The sequence below is a fragment of the Lemur catta genome, chromosome 17, assembly GCF_020740605.2.
Source record: "Lemur catta isolate mLemCat1 chromosome 17, mLemCat1.pri, whole genome shotgun sequence".
Classification (NCBI taxonomy): Eukaryota; Metazoa; Chordata; class Mammalia; order Primates; family Lemuridae; genus Lemur; species Lemur catta.
The window spans coordinates 25,124,534-25,146,652 of NC_059144.1; the positions used below are offsets into that span (position 1 = coordinate 25,124,534).

Genomic DNA, 22,119 nt, shown 5'->3' on the forward strand with positions numbered 1-22,119 from the left:
ACAGGTAGACCTTAAAAACAGTATGGAGTGAAAAAATGAAGCAATAGAATGATAGTCTCATACAATACCATTTATGTAGTGTAAATAGCCACACAAAGCATTGCGTATTTATGTCCAGGGATATATATCAGCATGTAGAGGTGGGTGCTCACGGTGGGGAGAGGGAAGAAATGTGGGGAATGTGTGGATTGGGGAGGGGGGAATAAAATAAATAAAACATCAGAAGGGCCTTGCATGGACCAAGGATAATGGCATGATCACTTGCCACAAATGGAGTATTAATCATGGAACTCTCTGGACATGAAGTCCTAATAATATTACTTGAAAATTGAGAACAGTACCTATCTCATGGTACCATATGTCTGGCCATGGAAGGCTTTGTACATAAATTTGAGCTCTTCTACGTGAGTTTCTGGCCTCCTTCCCAGCCTTGCTCCTTTTAGCCTCCAAGTCTTTACTGAGATGGTGCCCAGTGCTGTGCCGATCCTGACCTCCCCACCTCTCCAACCTGCCGTCAGATTTGACTACCCCAGACCCACAGATGGCTGTGGAGTCTTGGGTATTTCTTGTTTGGGCTTTGCACACAGAGCCAGGCTGTAATTGAGTTTCAAAGGGCAAGTCCTGTTTCTTCTTCCCAAACCGAGCTCCCTGAGGGTCTTCTTAACACCCTCCCCCACCCCAGTTCTCATCCCATCGCATCCAGGCAAGACAGGAAAACCGAGTCAGAAAGTGTTCAACGCGGCAAGGAATGTCATTTATTGAGCACCTATCATGTGCTAAACCCCGAACTAAGCTCTTGGCTTTCATTACTCCCCACGACCACCCTGGGAGGTAGATGGGGCTGACCCCACTGGGCCGATGAGGAAATGGGACGGTAGGACACTAACCAGATAAGAGCCCTGGATCTGTCTGGCTCCAAATCCAAGATCCAAAATCCAAATCGGGCTCCAGATCCAAGACCTGAACAAGCAAGTTGTTTAGGGTCTTAGGACTCCGAGTGAGACCCAGATCACCCACCTGAGTCAAACTTCAGGGGACTAAATCTCCCCTCCGCACTGAGGAGGCAACTCCTGCTATCAGGGGAGGGGACACGCTGCCAGTTAGAGCCTTAAAGAGACCTTCTGCACTGTTTTGTATGGTCTATTTAAGGCAATATAAGGAGAATCAAGAGATCCCGTCAAGTCTCTTCCCTCTTTTTGAACCTCAGTTTCCCGTTCTGTAAAATAGGATCAACAGAAGCTTCCGGGTTCTGGAAATTCTTTTCTCAGTCGGCCAGCAGGTGGAGCCCACCCTTCATCCCTTCCGGAAAGCTGAGGAGGGCGCCTTGGGGAGGAGGGTGGGTCCTGGGGCCGAGCCCTCTGGGCTAGTGGGACACAGTGGGACGCTGCCCAACTCTGGGCTGGCAGAGGGCCCTGCTGAGCCCCCGGGCGACCGCCCCAGACTCGAGGGTCCGGCTTCGCCCGCCCCCTGCAGGACATCCTCGGTACTGCATGGACCAGGGCCGGAAGGCAGGGACAGCAACGTGGGGAGTGAAGACCCTGGCCAGGACATAAGGAGAGGGCCCTGCGGATGGGGGTCCCACAGATAAGAGGGAGTGAGCACCGGGCCACCCCCTTCCACGCCCTCCGCATGGACGGCGGCTACAGGTAGTTTTCTTCAGCAGCGTCACCCCCTCCCCGGGAGCCCTGGGACTCGTCATCGTCGTCGCCCTCGTTGTCGTTGTCGTCATCGTCGTCGTCGGGGGCCAGCGCCTCAATGTCGTGCGTGATGTCTGCCAGCAGCTGGTGGAAGGCCTGCGCCTCGGGCCGCTGGGCCGCGCCGTCGTAGCTGCGCACGGCCGACGCCGACGTGGAGCTCATGCTGCGCTTGATGCGGCCGAAGCTGTCGGTGAGGATGCCTCCCTCGCGGATGCCCACGCCCTCCAGGAAGCCCTCGAAGTAGCCGATGTCCTGGTCCGGGATGAAGGGCCGCATCCCTGCGGGCGAGGGGCAGGGTGATGCCCCTCAGGTTCAGCCCCTTCCCCTCGTGCAGAGTCGCCCTCTCTGGAGATCTGAATTCAAGTCCCTGCTTTGCAACGCACGGGCCGGGCCGTGTGGCCTTGCCCAAGTTCCTTAACTCTCTGAGCCAGCAAATAACGACACGACGCTCAGCACACAGTAAATGCTCGCTGCATGCCAGCTTATTATTATGATGATGATGATTGTCACGGTCCCATTTATTAGTTTTGTCACCTTCATTAAATAACTACTCCCGGCCTCCCTTTTCTTACCTGTAAAATTGAGATAATTGCACTTGTTCTCCCCCTAGGAACTTAGCACGCAATGTGTGCTCCATAAACATTACTTTGCTTTTACTTCCATCCCTACTTACCAGCCATGTGACTTTGCTACTTTGCTACTCTGAGCCTCAGTTTCCTTAACTGCATAATGGGGACAAATTATAGCATCTACTTCCCAGAACTGGGGGCATTTAATGAGATGATGCTTGGCACAGGGTACCTGCCAAATACATGTTATTAGTATTATTACTGTTGTTAGCCCTCTTTACTAGCTGTGTGACCTTAGACAAGTCCCTTAGCCTCTCTGAGCCTCAGCTTCCTCATGAGGTAAAATGGGAAGAATCGCTCCCTCTCCCAGCTTAGCTGTGACAATGAAATGGCTACACCAGTGCTTTGTTCTTCTTATCAGCTCTGTCTCCTGGCACTGTGACAAGTCCTTTCCCCTCTCTGCACCTCGGGCTCCTCATCTGCCCCATGGATCTCATCATCTGGCCTTATCAGAGGTGGAAAGAGAAGAAGAAAACGTTCCTAGCCTGGTGCCTGACTCGGAATGGCATGGACCAAGTAGGGGCCTCAGCCGACGGCAGGGTGGGCAGGGGGCTCACCGAGGAGGAGGAACTTGCGCCGGTCCCCGTAGAGCTTCAGCAGGCCCGCGCAGTAGTCCTGGATGGGCAGCCCCAGCCGGTACTCTCGCAGCAGCACCGCAAACTGCTGGATCTCGGGGGGCCCCAGTTTACTCCGCAGCTGTGGGAGGACAACACTTGAGATCAATCCCAGGGAGCAACCCCACCCACCCCCTGCCTGAAAGACCCAGAGCCTTCTCTAAGGGCATGTGGGGCCAGCCCTCCTCTGAAAGCCCTTCCACGGCCTGCTTGGGTCACCCAGACCCCTTGGGCTGCACCTAAGAATGAGATGTGGACTCAAGCTGCCGCAGTTCAAATCCTGGCCCCTCACTGATCAGCTCTGTAATCTCAGGTAGGTGACAACTTCCCTGACCCTTGCTTTCCTCATCTGCAAAGTGAGGATAATGATGGCACCTCCCTCTTGGGGCTGTTGAAAGGATTAAAAGAAATGATGCATTGAAAGGTGCTTGGAGCAGTGCCTGGTATACAGCAAGCACTCAGTGAATGCAAGCTGACATTAGTTAGGGCCTTTCACAGGCTGGCCTCAGTTTACTCTCCTAACCTGATCCCCCACCCTGACCTCTGAGGTCTTCTGCCTTGGTTGTGTCCAGGACCACACACAATCCCCCCATGTTTCCTCCCGCCTCCAGGCCTGTGCGTGTGCTGTTCCCACCGCCTGCCCCAGCTCACCGTGACCATGTAATCCTGTAACTGCTCGAAGCCCAGGCCACTGTGGTCACTGCCACTGCAGTGGGAGCCATGGAAAGAGGGCGTGGACGTGCCGCTGTAACATGCTTCAAAAGTGTCCTGGGAGCCATTGCTGCAGGGACAGGGGAAGAGACTTTCACTCACCTCCCTCTAGCTTCTCTCCCCAGGGCAGGCTGGAGGTGGGAGGGCATAGCTACTGATGCTCTAGGGGCTCATCCTCAAGGCCTTATGTGACCTGGTCCCTGCAACCTCTCAAGCCTGGTCTCTCACTGTGCTCACCCTTGCCCTCTATGCTCCAGCCACCTGCCTTCTCCTTTTCCCTCTAATACCCCAAGCACCTCCTCACCTCTGGGCCTTTGCACATTCTGTTCCCTCTGCTTGGAGTGCCTCTCTTCCCCTACCTTTCACTCAGCTAACTCTCATCATTGGATTTTAAATATCATCTCCTCAAGAAAGTGTTCCCTGACCCCACCAGCTGGTGACATGCTCCCTCAGTCTGTAGTCTATGTGTGACACGCGAGGCCTTTCCAAGTTCCCCCACCAAACACCCTGTCCCTCACACCCCCTGCTGCAGCACAGTGGCCTCCTGCTGCTCCTCAAACCCACTAAGCTTTATCCTGTTCTGAATTCTTGAGCTTGCTGCTCCCTCTACCTGGAACATTCTTCCCCTTTTTATCCTCCAGGCCTTGGTTCAGCCGTCACCTCTGAGAGGCCCACCTGACTCCCCAGATGAGCTGGGGTTCCCCTCAGCCTCTCTCACAGCTCTCTGAGCTTCTCTTTAGTGCTTACAAACATTAATTATTATTACTATGAAATGATGATTTCATTGCCTCCTGTGCTAGATTGTAAACCTGGCAAGACTAGAGGGCTTGGTTTTCTTCATTCACTGAGCACCTACTATGTGCCAGGTAGGGGTCTTGCCCTCTGTCTTGTTCCCTGCTGTATCTGCAGCACACAGCACAGTGCCTGGCACATAGAAGGTACTCAATAAATATTGCCTAATAAAAAGTCAACCTTGGAGGCTGGGTGCAGTGGCTCATGCCTGTAATCTCTTCCCTTATCTCTTACATAACATAGAGCAGGAGTTCGGGGCTTCATGGTCATTAGGGGCCCAGGCTTCTCTTTTCCTACCCCGCCCTCTTCAGGATTGTACCCACAAGGAGCTGCAGCAGCTGAAGTCAGCATCATAGGCGTAAGTCCCGTCCGTGCGGCAGCTCTCACCTGGGACCAGCAGACAGAGGGACTGTCAGAGGTGGCAATGCAGGGACCCACATCCCTGGCTCCCTGAAGCCCCAACCTCAGCCTCACCCTGGGGTCTGGTCCTGCCCCGCTGCAAATACACCGCTGACCTTGGGCAACTCACCTCCCTGCTCCTGGTCCTCAACTTCCCCAGCGTGGGGACAATACCACCTTCCTCCCTACCTCATGGAGGCTTTGGGAATAGTAGATGAAGGAACAGCAGAAGGAGCGTTTTGTAAACTGTGTGTGCTGGACGCAAGGCAAAAAAGAATTTTGTGGAGGGAGGATCTCAAAACCTTCAGAGCAAAGAGGCACCACTGACAGAGAACGTGCTCTCTTCCTAGTCCTGCCGTCTCATCGATCCAGGCAGTGGCCGCCGCCCTCTGATCTCGGCCCACTCAGTGTCACTTCCTGGCCCTGACTTCCCAGGTGAGGCCAGGTCCTCATTATGTGTTCTTGCAGCACAGTCTGTGGTTCCATGTTTATCTGTGTCATTAATTAATCACTGTCAGCCAGCCTCGGCGATGCCTGCTTCATGACAGCAGGGCCACATCTAGTGTCGCTCACCTGTGTATCCTGGTGATTAGTACTGGATCTCCCATAGTAGGTGCTCAATAAATACTCATTGTGTGATTGAATTTATCTGTTGAGTTATCTCGTTTATTTGCCCATCATCCTTGTGAGAGTCGATGAACTATCCCAGCTTCCCAACAAGCACAAATCCCATAGACGGGCAGGCCTTCGGAAGAAACAGAGCCAGCACTCTGTGGCTGCAGCCGGGCCCACAGAGACCACGTCGCAGGGAAGTGTGGCTGAGGGAATGCACCTACTGGCCTTGAAGGCAGCATGGGGAGTGGGACAGTTGTAAAGAGAAGCTTAGAATCAGACAGACCTGAGTTTGAATCCTGACCCTGCCGCTTACCAGCTGTGTGACCTTGAGCATTTATTGACTACTCTGAGCCTTAACATCCTCATCTGTGAAACTGGAATCGTAAGGCCTCAGAGAGTTCTTCATCCACTCAAAACTACTTCACGAGCATTTATGATGTACCTAGTCCCATGCGAGGCGCAGGCGATACAGTGACAAACAGGACAGACAAAGTTGCTATGAGGATTATGACATGGCACATTGGTACTGTGCTTGGCACACAATTGGTGCTCAATGAATGCCTCTGTTAGTCTCATTCTTATTCTAGCTCTTGATCTCATCCAAGAACCCATCTGGAAATCTTGGTGTTGACCTAGGGTCCTAGTGGGGTGGATGCCCAGTGAGCAGACAATGCATATTCCTCAGTGTCTGCAAAGCAGGGACATAAAAACAAATGGGAGGGAGAAAAGTTCAGCTCTGAGGGGGCTCATTCTGAATTTGGCAACCCAAACATCCTTGAAGAAGCTAAGTTTGAGGTCATCGTGAAAATCAACATTTTGTTTAACCTACACTGTAATTGTGGTAGGGATCAGGGCCCCTAAGAGCCTTCATTGGCCCTGAGTCCTGGGGAATCCTCCTTCCCCTGGCCTTTTAGGATAGTCCACAGGAGGGGAGGCCAGGAGTGGTTACTCACTGCGGCTGCAGAGCCACGGCCGTTCGGGCGTAGACGTGTAGTGGTAGCCAGCCCGGTCCACACACTCAATGCTCTGGTCCCCATAGATGATCTGGAAGACCTGGCAGATCAGTGCGCAAGACTCCTCAGCAGCATCCTGGCCCAGGGAGAGAGAGAGCTCAGGTCCTCACCAATGACCAGGATATGCCCTGCTTCCTAACACACAGTGTAAAGAGTTTAGGCTCACGGAGACACACATATATGCACCCCTCTAAATTGATTTTGAGAACATTTTTCATCGAAATTATATGGCTACTCTCTGGTCTTGGAACCCCTTTATAGAATCCAGCAACAGCTCTGACTCCTGTGCCATGAAAATTACATCCCAAATTTCTAGAGGATTCATGACCATTCCTGAAGCTCACCTAAAATAAGCCCAAATTTAGTATAATGTATAGGTATGGAAGCTGAGGCCCAGTGAGGGAAAGTGATTAGCCAGGACTAGAATCCAGTTCTCCTATACGTAGTAGGAGGAGAAATGATTAAAGGAATCAAATTTTTAGGCTCAACAGCCATATTTAAATATGAGCTTCCTGGCATCCAGTGCAAAAATGGAAGCAGGATAAATACATAAACTTCAGTCTCTGGTAGAAGGAAAGAGTTTAAGTTCTTGGGTGAATTGTTTTTGAGATTGCAAATTTGAAGAGGAATTTACCTCTTTAATTTACCTTTTTATGTCTTTAAGCAAGACACATAGACAATAACTGATGAAGAGACAATCTTCATGAAGCTGTTCCTATTTTGTGTCTCTGAAAAAGCTCAAGGTATAAATTAGAATCTACCTCAAGATAGGCATTTTGGGATAGTAGGGGTGCACTAATCATTAAACCAGGATTGATCCTTACAATAACCCTACAAAATGGACAGGGAAGAGACGATCCTTATTTTGTAGTTAAAGACACTGAGGCTTAGAGTGGCTAAGTGACTTGCACAGGCTCACACAGCAGGTTCATGCCCTTAGTTAGCAGCCAAGTTTTTTGTCTCTAACTCCTGTACCCTCCTCGGGACCAGGATGTCTCAGATAGGAGGTTAAGGCTCAGACATGCCTGGAAAGCAACTCTTATTTACTTATTCCACAAATTCTCATTTATTCCTATTGCGTGGCAGGTGCTGAGCCAGGCTCTGTACCCCAAAGCTCTCACGGTGCAGGGGATGAACAGGGCACACTGCTGCCTTTGTATGGAATCTGTTTCCAGGCTCTTCACACTGCTAACTCCTTGCTCTCCTTCCTGTTTCAGTTCAAATGGCACAAACTCACTTTCCCTATTGAAATGGATCTCCGCCCCCATTCTTCATCACTGCAACCTGCTTGTTTTCTTCTAGGTCCCCACGGCAAGGTATAATGATATAATTTGCATTAGCTCATCCACTCATTCAACAGATACTTATTGAGCACCTGTTACATGCCAGGTGGTAGATACCAGCACCTGTTCTAGGTGCTGGGGGTGCCACAGTGAACCATCCAGAACACACAGGCCTCTTGCACTCTGCAAGGTCAGTCTGGTGGGAGTGGAGTGAATAGAAGGGGAGAGCAGAAAGAATGAGGTGGAGAGGAAATGGGTGTGTTAGCTGGAGGTGGCCTTGGAAACAACTGTCAGGATGTTAGCTTTCACTCTAAGTGAAAAGGGGAGCGTTGGAAGATTTGGAGCAGTGACAGGATGTGACTTATGTGTTAACAGGAGTGCTCTGACTGCCTGGGAGAACAGATTGTATGCAAGGGGTGAACCAGTGAGGGGGTGACTACATGATCCAGATGAGAGAATGGGGCAAAGACCTGGGTGGGGACAGTGGAGGGTGGGGAGAAGTAAGAGGATTTATTGACGGAATGAATATGGCTCGTGGGAGGTGAGAGAGGGAGAGAGAGAAAGGGAGAGGGAAAGAGAGAGATGGAAAGGGGTGGGGAGCCAAGAATCACTGCAACATAAGGATGGAGCTGACATTAACAGAGATGGGAAACCAAGGGAGGAGCAGGTTTAGTGGGGAAGACTGGGGCTCAGCTTTCAGCGTGTTAGGTTTGAAATGGTCGTTAGACTTCCAGTGGAGAGGTTGATTAGAGATCTGGTGAGAGATGAAATTTGGGGAGTTCTCAGTGTCTTAAAAGCCATGAGACTACAGATCACCTAGAAACGAGTAGATAAAGGAGGGAAAGGGACCAAGGACTACCTAAGCCTGGACACTCCAACTTTTAGAGTCTGGAGAGAAGAGGAGGAACCAGCTTTTGAGGAGGAGCCAGAGAGGTAGGAGGATAGTGAGCTGCAAGCAGAGTGAGAAAGTGTTTCATGGGCAGGGAGACGGCTACAGTGTCTGAGTTTACTGGTTATCATCTGTCTCTCTCTCTAGATAGGCACCATGTCTAATTTGTTCGCCACTGTTTATATACAGAGGGAGTTGGTGGCCTGGGGTCAGAGGAAAAGCTTAGAAGGCTCAGAGCTAGAAGGTGTCTGCTAGACTGTGAGCTCCGTAAGGGAGGACACCAAATGTCTTGTTCACCTCTGTATCCAGAGCACTTAGCCCAATGCCTAGCACTCAATGAACATGGTCAAATGAATCAAAGAAAGGATGATATGGAAGATGGGGGGAGGGGAGGAGAGGCAAGAATGGCAGGAAGGCTTCTGTCCTGGGTGACCACCTTAGTTACCAAGAGTACTGGCTCCGACCTTCGTGGGTTCGAATCTTAAAAGCGTTACCTGCTTCCTGTGTGACCTTGCCCACCTTACTTAACCTTTGCACCTCAGTTTCCTTCTCTGTAGAATTGGGATACGATAGTTGTACTATTTGCCTCTAGGGGTTGCTGTGAGAATGAAATGAAGTGATGCTGTCCCATGTCTGGCATGAGTTGGCACTCAATTCATGCTGGTGATTAATATGCTCTGATTGTCACTGTGGTGGTGCTAACATTGACAACATTGGAGAGGGAGCAGGGCTGGAGGAGGGGTTAAGTCTAGTATGTTTTGGCTATTTTGAGTTTTCGCCCCACTGGGGGAGTCAGGGAGAGACGTCCTGGAGGTGTGCGGGGCTGGAGATTAGAAGGCGCTAGGCGTCAACGGGACAACTGAGTGGAGCCTAAGGAGGGAGAAGGGAAAAGGCCGGGACAGATCCAGGAACCTCGCGAATGGGGCGGGACCGGGCGGGAGTGACAGAAGCAGCGTCCCGGAGGCAGGACATTGGAGCGTGGGGTGCCCTCGGGCTCACCCTGTTGGCCACAGCTAGGATGACCAGGTTGCAGTAGGCATCCGGGCTGGGGTCCTGCGGGTCCAGCGGGTTGGGGCCCGGGTGGCGCCGCTCCCAGCTGCCGCCGCCGCCGCCGCCAGCCTGCCTCCGCTCCCAGCTGCCGCCCGGCTTGCCCGCGCCGCCGCCGCCGCCGCCGCCGCCGTGCCGCCGCTCCCAGCTGCCGCTGAACGTCTGCCGGCGCTCCCAGCTGCCCGACGCCCGCGCCCCCGCGCGCTGGCGCTCCAGGCTGCCGCCGCCGCCTCCGCCCGCGGCCCGGGCCTCGGCGCCGCCGCCCCACGCCATGCGCCAGTCCAGGCTGCAGATGGTGTGGCGCCGCTCCGTGGTGCCCACCCGCCGCTTCTCGGGCGTCGCGCCCGGCGGGCCCGGGTCTCGCCCCGCGCCCCCAGGGCTGGCGTCCACGCCGGCCGGCACCGGGTCCACGCCTAGACCTAGGGGAGTCCGGGGGGCATCAGCCGCAGAAGATCCGGGCTGAGACCCCTACCGAGGCCATCCGGAGGACCCGACCCCGCCTCTCTGGGGTCCCGCCGGCCCTGGCCTCAGGGCCCCCCAGCTGGCTTCAAAGCAGTGCGGCCACCCGCGCCCCACTCCACGTCCATACTTTCGGCTCCCCTCCCGACCTCAGTCTCTTCTCCTACTGTTTACTCTACCCCTGGCCTCGGTGTGGCCGTTGGTTTCCGACCTCCTCGACCCACTGCCTAGCTCCTCGCCTCACACCTGCTCTCTGACCGGAGGGTGGTGGTCAGGCTGTCCCCTCCCTCTGTAGCCTTAACTCGGACCCTGTCCCAGGTTTCAGGGTCGCCAAACCTTGGATTCCGACTCCTCCCCAACCCCGTCCTCAGCCCCGCCCCTGGCCTCAGGCCCCGCCCCTACCTTGGCGTGTCTGACACCGCCCACCAGGAGCTCCGCCCCCGAGCGTATGGCCACGCCCCCCAAGCCAGACTCCGCCCCTAGCCTCTAAGCCGGGTGGTGACTTCCGGCCTCAGGTTCCCGGCCTCTCCACCCTCCCGCGCTTCGCCACCTGCCCTCAGAATGGTGGGTCAGGCCGCCCACCCTTCATCCTCAACCCCGGGCTCCGTCTTCTTGCATATGGCATCTTCGGCCCGCCCCTGGTCTCAGGGCAGTGCGGTCCGGCCTTTTCCACCGCCCCTCACCCAGCCTCGGGCCCCGCCCCTGCCTCAGGCCACGCCCATTCCCCAGACTAGAGGTTGGGCCCTTTCTCTTCCCCTGGCGGCTCCGGGCCGCCCTCGCCCGCTGTACCGGTCTTAAGCACTAGCAGGTGCAGCGCGTCGTCCTGCAGGTAGGAGGCCGCGGCGATTTCGTGCGTGGGGATACGCAGGATGAGCTCCTCGTTGTCCCGCCAGGTGAGCAGCAGACAGCGGGCAGACAGGCTCAGGATGCTGTCCTGCTCCGCCGTGGTCTTCAGAGGCAGCTCCTTCAGCTGCTGCAGGGAGGTTCGGATCTCCTGAGTCCCCGGGCCCGTGGGTAGGAAAGGGAGAAGGGGACGAGACCCTGCCCTCTTCCCTCCCCAGAGCCTCACCCTGGCCGTGTCCAGCAGCTGCAGGAGCTCGTCCCGACTGGAGGGGTTCAGTGAGGAAGTCACCCAGGTGAGGTGGCCCAAGAACTGGATGGGAAACCAGGAGGGACAAGGGCACAGAGAGGTCACTCTGAAGCCCTGGAGGACCCTGGCCTCCTCACTGACGCAGTGCAGATAGATTGAGATAGAAATGTCTGAATTAATACTAACCTGATCGTAACTTTTATTGACCCCATAATAGAAGCCAGACACAGTTCTGAGCGCTTTCTAGGTAGTCACTCATTCATCCTTACTTTAAGGATAAAAAACTTACCCAGGATCATATAGCTAAAAGGGTAAAACTGGACTCCGCCTGCCAGACAGAACCCACTCTCAACTGCTAGCTTATATTATCTTAACATAGTCATTTAGCCATAAGATTCCATAGGGAAGCAAAAGTCACTATAATACCTTGAAAGAACTGACCACCTGCGAATTTCCTCCGGACTGAGTGACTCTCTCTGCCCCAAGTATCATTGTCAAACTGATTGCAAATCACTTGCCCTCTTTATGGTCTTGTTCAGAAGTCAAATGGAAATATGTCTAATTAGTGGATCATTTTGTCAGAAAAATAATGCTCTAAATCAACAATTTTTTCCATTCATTCTTAGTTATAGCCGAATGTTATCACTTCACTTAAATGTTATTCAATATAAGAATTAACTTTTTCCATTATTTTTACTTTTATTCTTCTAGGTGAACTCCGCCATTCAAACCTTTTCTTTTTATTCTCTATGAAATTTCAGTCCCCAATTTTTAAGTGGACTTATTTGTTAGCTTTTCCCTCCATATAGGGTTGCCAGATAAAATATAGGATGCTAGTTAAATCTGAATTTCAGATAAACAACAAAATTTTTTAAAAGTTTTTTAGTACTTTTAGTCCCCTGAAATATTTGAGACATACTTATGTTAAGAAAGTATTCATTACTTACCTGAAATTCAAATTTAGGTGGCCTGTTGTTTGCTAAATCTGATAACCCTTCCCCCCTCATCTTTCTAGACTAAATGAGGATCCCTGGCGGCTCCTTCATAGTGGTCATGAAATAGAAGTAAAGCTCTCGAATGGTCAAAGTCCTTTGTGGTTTGCTGTTAACCTGGATACCGTCTGAGTAACAACAAGGTCACTGCAGTAAAATCTCTAGGGAAGTGTGAAAGTTGTCAAAATCAAAATGGAGTCACCTGTGTTTTAAAAAACCTGTCAAATAGAGCCAGGGAAGGCCACGAAGCAAGAGTTCTCATGCACAAATGACTGATGCTAAGAACTATCACAAAAAACTGCAAAAACCACAACTTTGCACAGAGGCTATCACAACCTTACACACACAAAAATGCTTCTGCCAGGACATCTGCCCAGCAACTGCCTGTCCAGCCTGGAACTGGCACCACCCTTGTTATTGATCCTTATAGCCAAGGATAGTTATCTCAAAACAATTAGGCAGTCCTCCTCACTTTTCCTTTAAAAGCCTTTGCCTTCCTTTATTTTCCTGAATACTGATTCCCAAATAAACATTTTCTTTTTGAGAGTCTCCCTCTCTGTTTGTTGTTCAGGTTGACAGAAGGTAGGGCTTTGCGGTGCACAGAATGTTCTCCCATCCACTCTCCCCTGGTGGGAGGTGTTGAGCCCCTTGCTGAGATGGGAACACCGAGGCTCATCTCAGCAGCTGGAGGTCACTTGCTGCCTGTACACAGCATAAGGCAGGGGTGAGGCTGACATGAACCCAGGCTTCATTCCTATGAGCCACAACTTCCCCTGTGCGAGACAGGGCTGACCAGGGGTTGGTATCCAGGAGAAGTGAGGTCTCTCCTCAGCCCAAGATTGTCCCCACCCTTCCTCATCGCACACGCACCTTGACCTCCTTCTCCAGGTAGTCACACAGCAGAATCTGGGGGTCGATGAGGTAGTCAGGGGGATACAGGGGCATTGAGTGCAGGGGCCGGCGGCTCACACTGCTTCTAAAGGCTGCCCGGCGAGCGGCCTTGGGGAACACCAGCCTTCGGATGGGTGACACAAAGCCCTGGGGGAGGACAGGGGAATGACAGTCATATTGAGCACTTACCATGCTCGCTTTTACTTATATTACCTAGTTTAATTCTCCCAAAAACTATGCAGAAGGGGTACCTCTGCGATTCCCATTTCACAGATGGAGAAACTAAGCCCCAGAGAGGCAACTCGCTGATCGGTAGTAGTGGTGCAACCAGTAGTTCACCTTGAGCCGTAAGGGTCCAAAACCTCCATTCTAAACACCCGGTGAGTATAGGCGCTCCAACCAGGTTTAAGGAATGGGTCTAGGTTGGGGTGAATACAGAAAAATATTAGGATTCAGTGTGGCTGTGTGGTGAGTTCACAGGTATTTGTTAGGCTCTCCCTGTGCTTTCCTAAAAGTTAGAAATAATTAATAAGTAAATTTAAGTATAATCCAGGGGCATCTGCATAAAAATGGCCTGGATCAAGGTTAAAGTTGCAAATTCCAGGGCCCTAGTTTAAACCAATAGAATGTAAATCTCAAAAGAAAGATGGAGCACCGCTCTAGAGCAACAGCTCTCAATACGTGGCTCCTGAACCAGCATCAGCAGCATCACCACCTGGGAATTGAGAGAAATGCAGATTCTTGGGGTCCATCTCAGACCCGCTGATCAGAGACTCTGCAAGTAGGGCTCAGCAGGCGGGTTTAACTAGCCCTGCAGGTGATTCTGATGCATGCTGAAGTGTAAGAAGCCTACTTCAGAGCCATTGCTCCCAACCCTGGCTGTACTTTAGAACTACCTGGGGAGCTTCTAAAACTTCAGATGTCCAGGCCACACCCCAGACCAACTGAATCAGAAATTCTAGGACTGGGACCCAGGCATCAAGATTTTTAAAGCCTCCTTACAGCTGGGCATGATGGTGCACACCTGTAGTCCCAGCTCCATGGGAGGCTGAGGCAGGACGATCGCTTGAGCCCAGGAGTTCAAGGTTATAGTGAGCTATGAATGGGACACTGCACTCCAGCCTGGGTAACAGAACAAGACCCTGTTTCTTAAAAAAGCCTCCTTAGGTAATTTCAAAAGGGAGCTCAGCTGAAAACCACTGTGTAGAATGTGTGGTCTGATTATTTAACTCTTGCAGTGTGACAAGACAAATGTGAGCAAAATAAAACTACCCCACTGCCCTCACCTTCTAGTTTGGGTAAGCAGACAGTACACAAGTCCACAAAAGCTTTCGATCGTTCACTCATTTATTCATTCAGTGAACACTTATTCATACCTATATGGGTGGGCCCTGTGCTGGGTGCTGAGGATTCAGGGGAGACCTGGACCCCATCCTTGCCTCCAGGGCTTGTGATAAATGACCTAAACTAGTGAATCACAAACTTTACTGCATTTTCCATGAGTTCTGATTCAGTAGGTCCGAGTTAGGGCCTGAATTCGGCATTTCTAACAAGCTCCCAGCTGGCGTTGGTGCTACTGGTCTGTGCACCACACTCTGAGTAGCCAGGATCTAAACCAGCGGTTCTCAAAGTGTGGTCCCCACAGCCAGCAGCATCAGCATCACCTGGCCGGGGTGGGGGTGGGGACCTGGGGGTTATTAGAAATGCAAATTCTTGAGTTTGATCCCAGACCTATTGGCTCAGAAACTAGGAGTGAGACCCAATGATCTGTGTTTTAACAAGCCCTTCGGGTGATTCTGATACACGCTCAGCTCATTTTAGAACTAGTGTCATGGAGCCTGGATAAAAGCTCTGAGAAATGAAAGAACACTATTTGGAAGAAGGCATGCTGAGCAGAGGGCACGGTATGTGCAAAATCCTGGTGGCTTCAAAGGCTGGTGAGGGTGACCCTGGAGAAGCTGTGTGCTGTCTGTCGTGGCTGAGTTACGAGATGAGCCTAGAATGAGGGCTGTGGAGCTGGGACTTTGTCTTGCTTCTGTGTGTGTGAGCATTTTGTCTGTGGCCCTACCCTCCTCTCCAGCTTCATCCCCCTCCCTCTCGCCCCAGCTGCACAGCCATCTTTCAGTCCTTCCTACTTGCTATATTCCTTTCCCCCATTTACACATGCTGTTCCTCTGCCCAAAACACACTTCCCTACTCCCTGTCCTTCCACCCATCCATCAGCTCCCAACTCAAACTGATCAGTACAGGGCTGGCCACTCTAATATGCTGTCTTCCAGTACTGAGTATGAGGCCTTTTATGCAATTTTACAATGCAATTATTACTTATTGCCTTTTTAAAAAAATTAATGGTTGCTTCCCCCACTAGACTGTGAGGTCCAGGGAGGAAGCAGGGTCCTTGCCTGACTTTGCTCACCACTGCGTCATCACCAGCACCAAGCACAGTGCCTGGCATGCAGTAGGTACTCAATAAATGTCTATTGAAAGGATGGACAAAGGGAGAGCATGCACATGCACGGTGTGTCTTGGCTCCCTTCTGAGCCTTTCATGATTCATGTGGGCACCTTTTAGAATAGCCCCTACCCAGATTTCTTGGGAGAAGAGGGATATGTGGGGATGGGGATGGGGTGGAAGTTGGAATCTGAGCAGCTCCCTGAACCCCAAAGACAACCAATAAGATGTCCAGAGAAGCATACTAGAACATGCGGGGGCCGGGGGTGGGGAGGGTTAGGGAATGATCCTGGGCTGAGGCCCTTGTGTAAAGACAGGGAGAGGAACAGGTGGGAGTGACTCAAGCCTGCATAGAATTGTCCTGTCTGCGGCAGTGGGGAGCAGGGGAGGGTCTGCTGGGTGTCTGTGAAGCTGCAGGAGGGGAACGCCAGGAAAGCAGGTTGGAGTATCTCCCAAACTGACTCTGCCTGGCCAGTTCCGGGGAGGGTCCCTGTCTGTCCTTTCCGGGGATGGCAGAGGCCACTGAGAGTGGAGAAGCAGGTAAGGGAGTTTAGAGCCCAAATGTGTGGCTGCCCAGGAGTGGAAAGGAAGGTCCTTCTAAATAAGAAGAAAGGCCCCACTTATGCCAGTTGCTGTACCCCCACCTCCCCCCACCCCGCTGTCCCCTCCCCAACTTCGGGGACATTTCCTTACCCGGTGTCCCTCCCAACCTCCCACCTACCTTCTTCCCTTTCTTGACTTCATATTCCATGGTGAAGCGTCCCTTCTGCTCCTGCCACCCTCTTGGCCACCCCCTCCACCCCCCCACCCCAGTTCCTTTGTTCTTTTTCCTGCCTGGTCGGAAACTCCACCAGCCCTGGAGTTCCTGCCCCTCCCAGCTGATGGGGGTGGTGGTGGAGGACGCAGCCTTAGATCCCTACAGCTGAAGGGTTGGAGCCCAGGCAGAACAACCAACTTGGGGAGAAATGCTCAAGGCCTCCAGCCAGAAGACCTGCTGCTGAGGGGGTTTGGGAGCTGGGTGAGGCTGGGGAAGGGTCCCCCCCAAATTCAGAGTCACTATTTGGAAAATTCCAAGTTCCAGCCCCGTTTCTGCCACTGACCTTGCTGTCTGACCTTGGCACGGCAAGTCAGTTACCCCTTTCAGAGCCTGTTTCCCCCTCCGCTCTATAAAGTGGGAGTAAGCATTGCCTCCCTCCCTGGGCTGCTGTGGTGAGAAATGAATAAAAAAGGGGGTGGAAGGTGCTTCATAAACTATAGAGTGCTGTGTCTAAGCAAGCTAGGATTTAAAAAAACTAATCATTACTATTAAGGGAGGCAGTATGCATGGGCTTTGGAGACAGGCTGCCTGAGTTTGAGTCCTGGCTTTGCCACTTACTGGGGTTATGACCTTAGGGAAGTTCCTTACTCACCTGTGCCTAGATTTTCTCATCTATAAAATAGGCATAATACTAGTTTGACCTCATAGTGGCTTTGTAAAGATTAAACACACTTACAAAAGCTCTTGGCATGTAGTAAGTGCTCAGTAAAAACTGTTTACCAGTCTATGGGTTGTCAACCTAAATAACAGAGAGAGGCTCTCTAAAAGAAAAGCTGGCCAGGCACAGTGGCTCACACCTGTAATCCTAGCATTTTTGGAGGCCAAGGCAGGAGTATCGCTTGAGGCCAGAAGTTCAAGACCAGCTTGAGCAAGAGAGTCCATCTGTACAAAAAATAGAAAAAAATAGCTAGGTATGGTGGCACATGCCTGTAGTCCCAGCCACTTGGGAGGCTGAGGCAGGATGATCGCTCGAGCCCAGGAGTTTGAGGCTGCAGTGAGTTATGATGACACCACTGCACTCCAACCTGGGAGACAGAGCAAGACCCTATCTCAAAAATAAATAAAGAAATGAAAGAAAAGCTGTTACTTGGGGATAAAGCATTGCAATGGGAATACACACGTTAAGGTGAACTATGTGCATATTCAGGGAGGTAAAGGAAGACAAAAGTTTTTAAAGGAAAAATAAGGAGGATTCCATGATTATTTTGCAATATTTGTCCTCGGCTACAAAGATCAATAACAAGGGTGACGCCAGTCCAAGGTTGGGCAAGCAGTTGCTGGGCCGGTATCCTTGTAAAAGTATTATTTTGTGTGTAAGGTTGCTACAGTCTTTGTGCAAGGTTGTGCTTTTTGTACAGTCGTTTTTTGCTATCAGGCATGCCAGTGAGATCCCTCTCTTTATGGCCTTCCGCCACTCTACTTGTCAATGTTTTCTTAACATTAGTGACTCCATTTTGATTCTGACAACTTTACAAAATCCTAGCCTGTTTTACTCTCTCAGGAGAATATTAGACAGGCAAGACCACCTTTGTGCTGAACACTTTGTGTGTTTCATCTCACTTATTCCTCATAATGTCGGGGTATCATTATTATACCTATTATACAGATTTTAAAAACTGAGGCTCAAGTGCACAGCCTGTCTCAAGGCAGTCACACAGTGAATAAGAGGAGGACCTGGGGTTTCTGGCTGGTCTGGACCTGAAGCCTAGTGTTCCTTATCTCCAGGACCCATGCATTCTGCGTGCCCTGCCCAGGACAGTTGGCCCATCCACACCTTGCCATGACACACAGGTTCTGGAGGCCCAAGCTCTGGAACTGATTTGCTGAGTGACCCGAGCCAGGTTGCTCCTTGCAACCTCTCTTGGGCTCAGCTTTCTCATCTTTCCAGTGGGAACAATGGATCCCCAAAGGCCTGCCTTGCTAGTCGGAGGTGTGCCAAAGGCGACACAAGCCACAGATGAGAAAGCAGTTGGAAATTGTAAAATGCAGGTGCCAATACATTGGATTGTTTGGAGAGGTTTTTTTGAAAGGCTGCGTGTGCCAGGTCAGTGCCATTGCAGGGAGGGTCAGAGCTCCCCACTGCCTCTGGGTGTGAGAGCTACAGGAGACTCCCAGCCACTAGCCCTCCCTCCCTCCCTGCCTCCCCGCCTCTCTCCCTCCTTCCCTTCTTCCCTCTGAGGGGAAGTGGCCCAGGCTGCTCAGTGCTGGCTCTCACCACGCTGTCTCCTGCTCCCCTGCATCCTGCCAGCGGCCACCTCCCAACAGCAGGAAGTGAGATCTCAGCTCAGCCTGCCGGGCCAACAGGAAGAGGCTACGATGTGTAAGCCAATCCCTGACCTTGCTCTGGGCATGAAAACTTCCACTTAATCCCTCAAGCCAGTCTAGAATTCCCACTTTTGGAGTGGTAGCAGGGCATGAAAGGTGGTCTCTTGCTCTGGCACCTGCCTGACTGGCTTTTGCAGCCTTTTCCTCTCTCTGGGCCTCAGTTTCCCCGTCTATAATATGGGAACTTATATTATTCCTGGACTAACTCCAAACATCACTGAACTGCTGGGTATCTCAAATAGGACAATAAGCGTTTCAAATGCCACTAGAAATAGAAAGCTGTCTGTGAATTCGCTGCAGTGCACAGTCATGAACAGATGAAGTGCTTAGGAAATGTCAGTGGAAGTATCCTCGTTAGTATAGTGGGGAGTAAAAATAAAAAATAAAAAAATAAAAACCAGTGGAAGTAGACAGAAACGGGGGAACCTAGGTTCAAATGTATATGACCTTGAATAAGTTACCTCATCTTTCAGAGCCCTCCCGTGTCAAAAGCAGGATAATTATGGTGCCTGCCTCCGAAGGCAGCTGCAGGGATTAAATGGGAACAGAATTATACAATGATAACTTATATTATTAAAATTATCTCATGAGTCAAAAAAGAGATGAGCAAACAAAGTCCCTGCTCTCAAAGTCTTAACAGTTGCGGCAGATAAAATTCATCTCTTTGGAGCCACCTCCAGTTGATTGGCAGGGGCTGCCTGGAGGGCTGCGTAGAGGATTATAAAAACCAGGTCTACTCCCAGCGGGGGGGAAAAAGGGATTGATTATCAATGGCTGCCACTGGCAGGAGGAAGGAGAGTGGCAGCAGGTGGACAGTGCATATGCTGGCCCCGGTCTGGTGAGAGAGAAAGACACGTAAGCAGAGAACTCTGATACAAGGCAAGCCACTTGTCTGGGGAAGGCAGAACCAGGAGCCATTTGCCAAGCGGCCTTGGCATTCAAGACAAAGGTTGAAGGGTGAACGGAAGGAAGGTTACTCTAGGCAGAGGGAACAGCTTGAGCAAACACCTGAGTTCTGGCTGCAAGGAACAGATGACCCCACCAAATGTGGCTCAGACAAGAAGGACAATTTATTCCCTTTCAAGGCAAGAAGTCCGATGTTTGCTTTCAGGGCTAGTTAATTGAGCAGCTCAACATGGCATCAAGTTCCTTATATTTTCTACCTCGCTGGGGTCATGGACTGAAGTGTGTCCCCTCCCCATATTTATAATTGAAGTCCTAACCCCCAGGACCCCAGGATGGAACAGTATTTTGAGAAAAGGCCTTTAAAAAGGTGATTAAGTTAAAATGAGGCCGTTTGGGTGAGCCCTAATCCAATTTTGCCGGTAGCCTTCTAAGAGGAGGAAATTTGGACACACAGAGACACCAGGGCGCTGGTGCCCAGAGGAAAGGCCATGTGGGGACACAGGGAGAAGGCAGCTGTCTGCGAGCCAAGGAACGAGGCCGCAGGAGAAACCAACCCTGCCAAAACCTTGATCTTGGACTTCTACCCTCCAGAACCACAAAAAAATAAATTTCTGTTGTTTAAGCCACCTGGTCTGTGGTATTTTGTTATGGCAGCCCGAGCTGACTCACGCAGCTGGCAAGATGGCAGCAGGGGCCGTGGGAGTAACAGGCAGGATGCCGTCCGGCTAGATGGGGCTAAGGGTTTCCCTTCTTGTGTGTCTTTTTATCGTGGAGGAAAACCTTTCCCAGAGACTCTTCAAACGACTTCCCTTAAGAACTTAGAGGCCTGATGCATTAGCCAGGATATATGTTGGCTGCATCAAAGACCCAAATAACAGTGGCCTAAACACGAGAGACGTTTATCTCTTGTTCACATAATAGTCAAGGCACAAGCAGTCCAGGGTGGGTCTGGCAGCCCCATGCGTCTGGGTCCCTGGTGCTCTGTCTTGTTGCTCTACTCACTATGGTTTTGCCCTCACTGCAAGATGGCTCCACACACAGGCGCGAAGAGAACAAGATCCCGTCCTTTTGAAAGAGATGACCTGGAAGTTGCACAAGGTTCTACTGGTCCCATCTCGTTGGCCAGAACTTGGTTCTGTGGCCACACCCAGCTGCAAAGGAGGGTGGGACATGTCTTATTCTGAGTGGCCAAGTGCCTAGCTAAAAATTTCTTTATAGAAAAGAGGGACCATGAATACTGGGGGACACTTAGCAGTCTGTACCTCACCAGAATCGAATCACATGCCCCTGCCCCCATCAATGTCCGATGAGGGAAATTGTCTCAGACCAATGGTTCTCAAACTCGGGCATGCACCAGAATCACGTGGAAGGCTTGTCAATACAGTTTGCTGCTCCCACCCACACAGTAGGTCTGAGGCAGGGCCCTGGAATCTGCATTTCTAACAAGTTCCCTGGTGCTGCCGGTCTGGGACCACACCTTGAAAACCACTGTCTTAGGTGGATCATGATTTCCCTCCTGGGGCCACGCTGGAGTTACGTTCCCTGAGCACTTGGAGGGGGACCCCTAGGACACTGGGGCTGTACCTGCGTGAAAGAATGGTGAGAAACGTTGTTGGGTGGCAGTTAGGAGACTCTCCTGGAAACAGGGAGATGGGTGGTTTGGAGAGGCTATGCAGGCCAGGTGGGGTCACGCTGGAGATGGTCCCAGTTTATAAAAAGTCAGAGTCAGGCAAAAGGGTTTGACCTTTATCCCGAAGGCTCTGGGGAGCCATGGAAGGTTCTAGAGCAAATTGCATGATCAGATCTGTGGAGGATGCATTAAAATAGTGGTCCTCCAAGTGGAGTCCTCAGACCCCCTGGCACTGGATCCCTTGGAGAACTTTTAATATGCAGATTCCCAGGTGTGTGTGATCCACACCCGCCATTATGGAGACAAGAATTCTGCATTTACAACATCCCCCGTCTTTCCCGAGTGATTCTGAGGCACTCTGAAGTTTGAGAACCACTGGATTAGAGAGTGGACACCCTCGAGGTAGGGGACCTTTTGGAGGCAATACCCTCCATGACGTAACTCCTGTTTCCTATCTTTCTTGTTCGCTATGCCTAGAACTTTCCCTGGTACATAGTATGCAATAAATATTTGTTTTTAGTAGAGTCAGGAACTTCAATTTGGGTGCCGATTTTGTCATAGACCCATTCTGTGACCTCTGACAAGTATGTCCCCACCGTTCATCTCTTTTTTTTTCCTTATCTGTAAAATGAGTTTGGAGATAATTCCTTGAACTTTTTGGCCCTAGAGTTCTGGCAGATAGATTGAGACACTGTCCAATCAACAGGAAATTTGTGTCTTGTCCTGCCCTCTCCCAGACAAAGGTCTTTCTCTCTTAAAGGGGCCACAGAGATTGTGACAGGTGGTATCCTTCCTATCCCTCCTTCCCCTGGCCCAGGACAACCAGAACAATAGGACACAAGCAGCACGTACTGAAATGACTTTTAATA

The 22,119-nt window shown here is 51.3% G+C and overlaps 1 protein-coding gene and 1 long non-coding RNA gene across 3 annotated transcripts; one reads left to right on the forward strand and one right to left on the reverse strand.

Annotated features, from left to right (window-relative positions):
* Positions 1–730: 730 nt before the first annotated feature.
* CCM2L (CCM2 like scaffold protein) lies at positions 731–16,354 on the reverse strand. 2 transcript variants are annotated; one of them, XM_045529474.1, is made up of 10 exons: positions 16,294–16,354; positions 13,101–13,268; positions 11,218–11,301; positions 10,938–11,121; positions 9,642–10,108; positions 6,411–6,546; positions 4,767–4,830; positions 3,592–3,721; positions 2,884–3,022; positions 731–1,975 (listed from the first exon to the last, which is right to left on the reverse strand). In XM_045529474.1, exons 1-10 carry the CDS (start codon positions 16,321–16,323, stop codon positions 1,641–1,643), a joined length of 1,737 nt encoding a protein of 578 aa, XP_045385430.1. In that variant the 5' UTR covers positions 16,324–16,354; the 3' UTR covers positions 731–1,640. The 2 variants fall into 2 exon arrangements, with proteins under 2 accessions (XP_045385430.1, XP_045385432.1); XM_045529476.1 differs by lacking the exons at positions 731–1,975; positions 4,767–4,830 and having other exon boundaries at positions 2,920–3,022.
* LOC123622837 lies at positions 10,734–12,032 on the forward strand. Its single transcript, XR_006729644.1, has 3 exons — positions 10,734–11,041; positions 11,210–11,284; positions 11,950–12,032. It is a non-coding gene; the product is annotated as an uncharacterized LOC123622837 (long non-coding RNA).
* Positions 16,355–22,119: the final 5,765 nt, after the last annotated feature.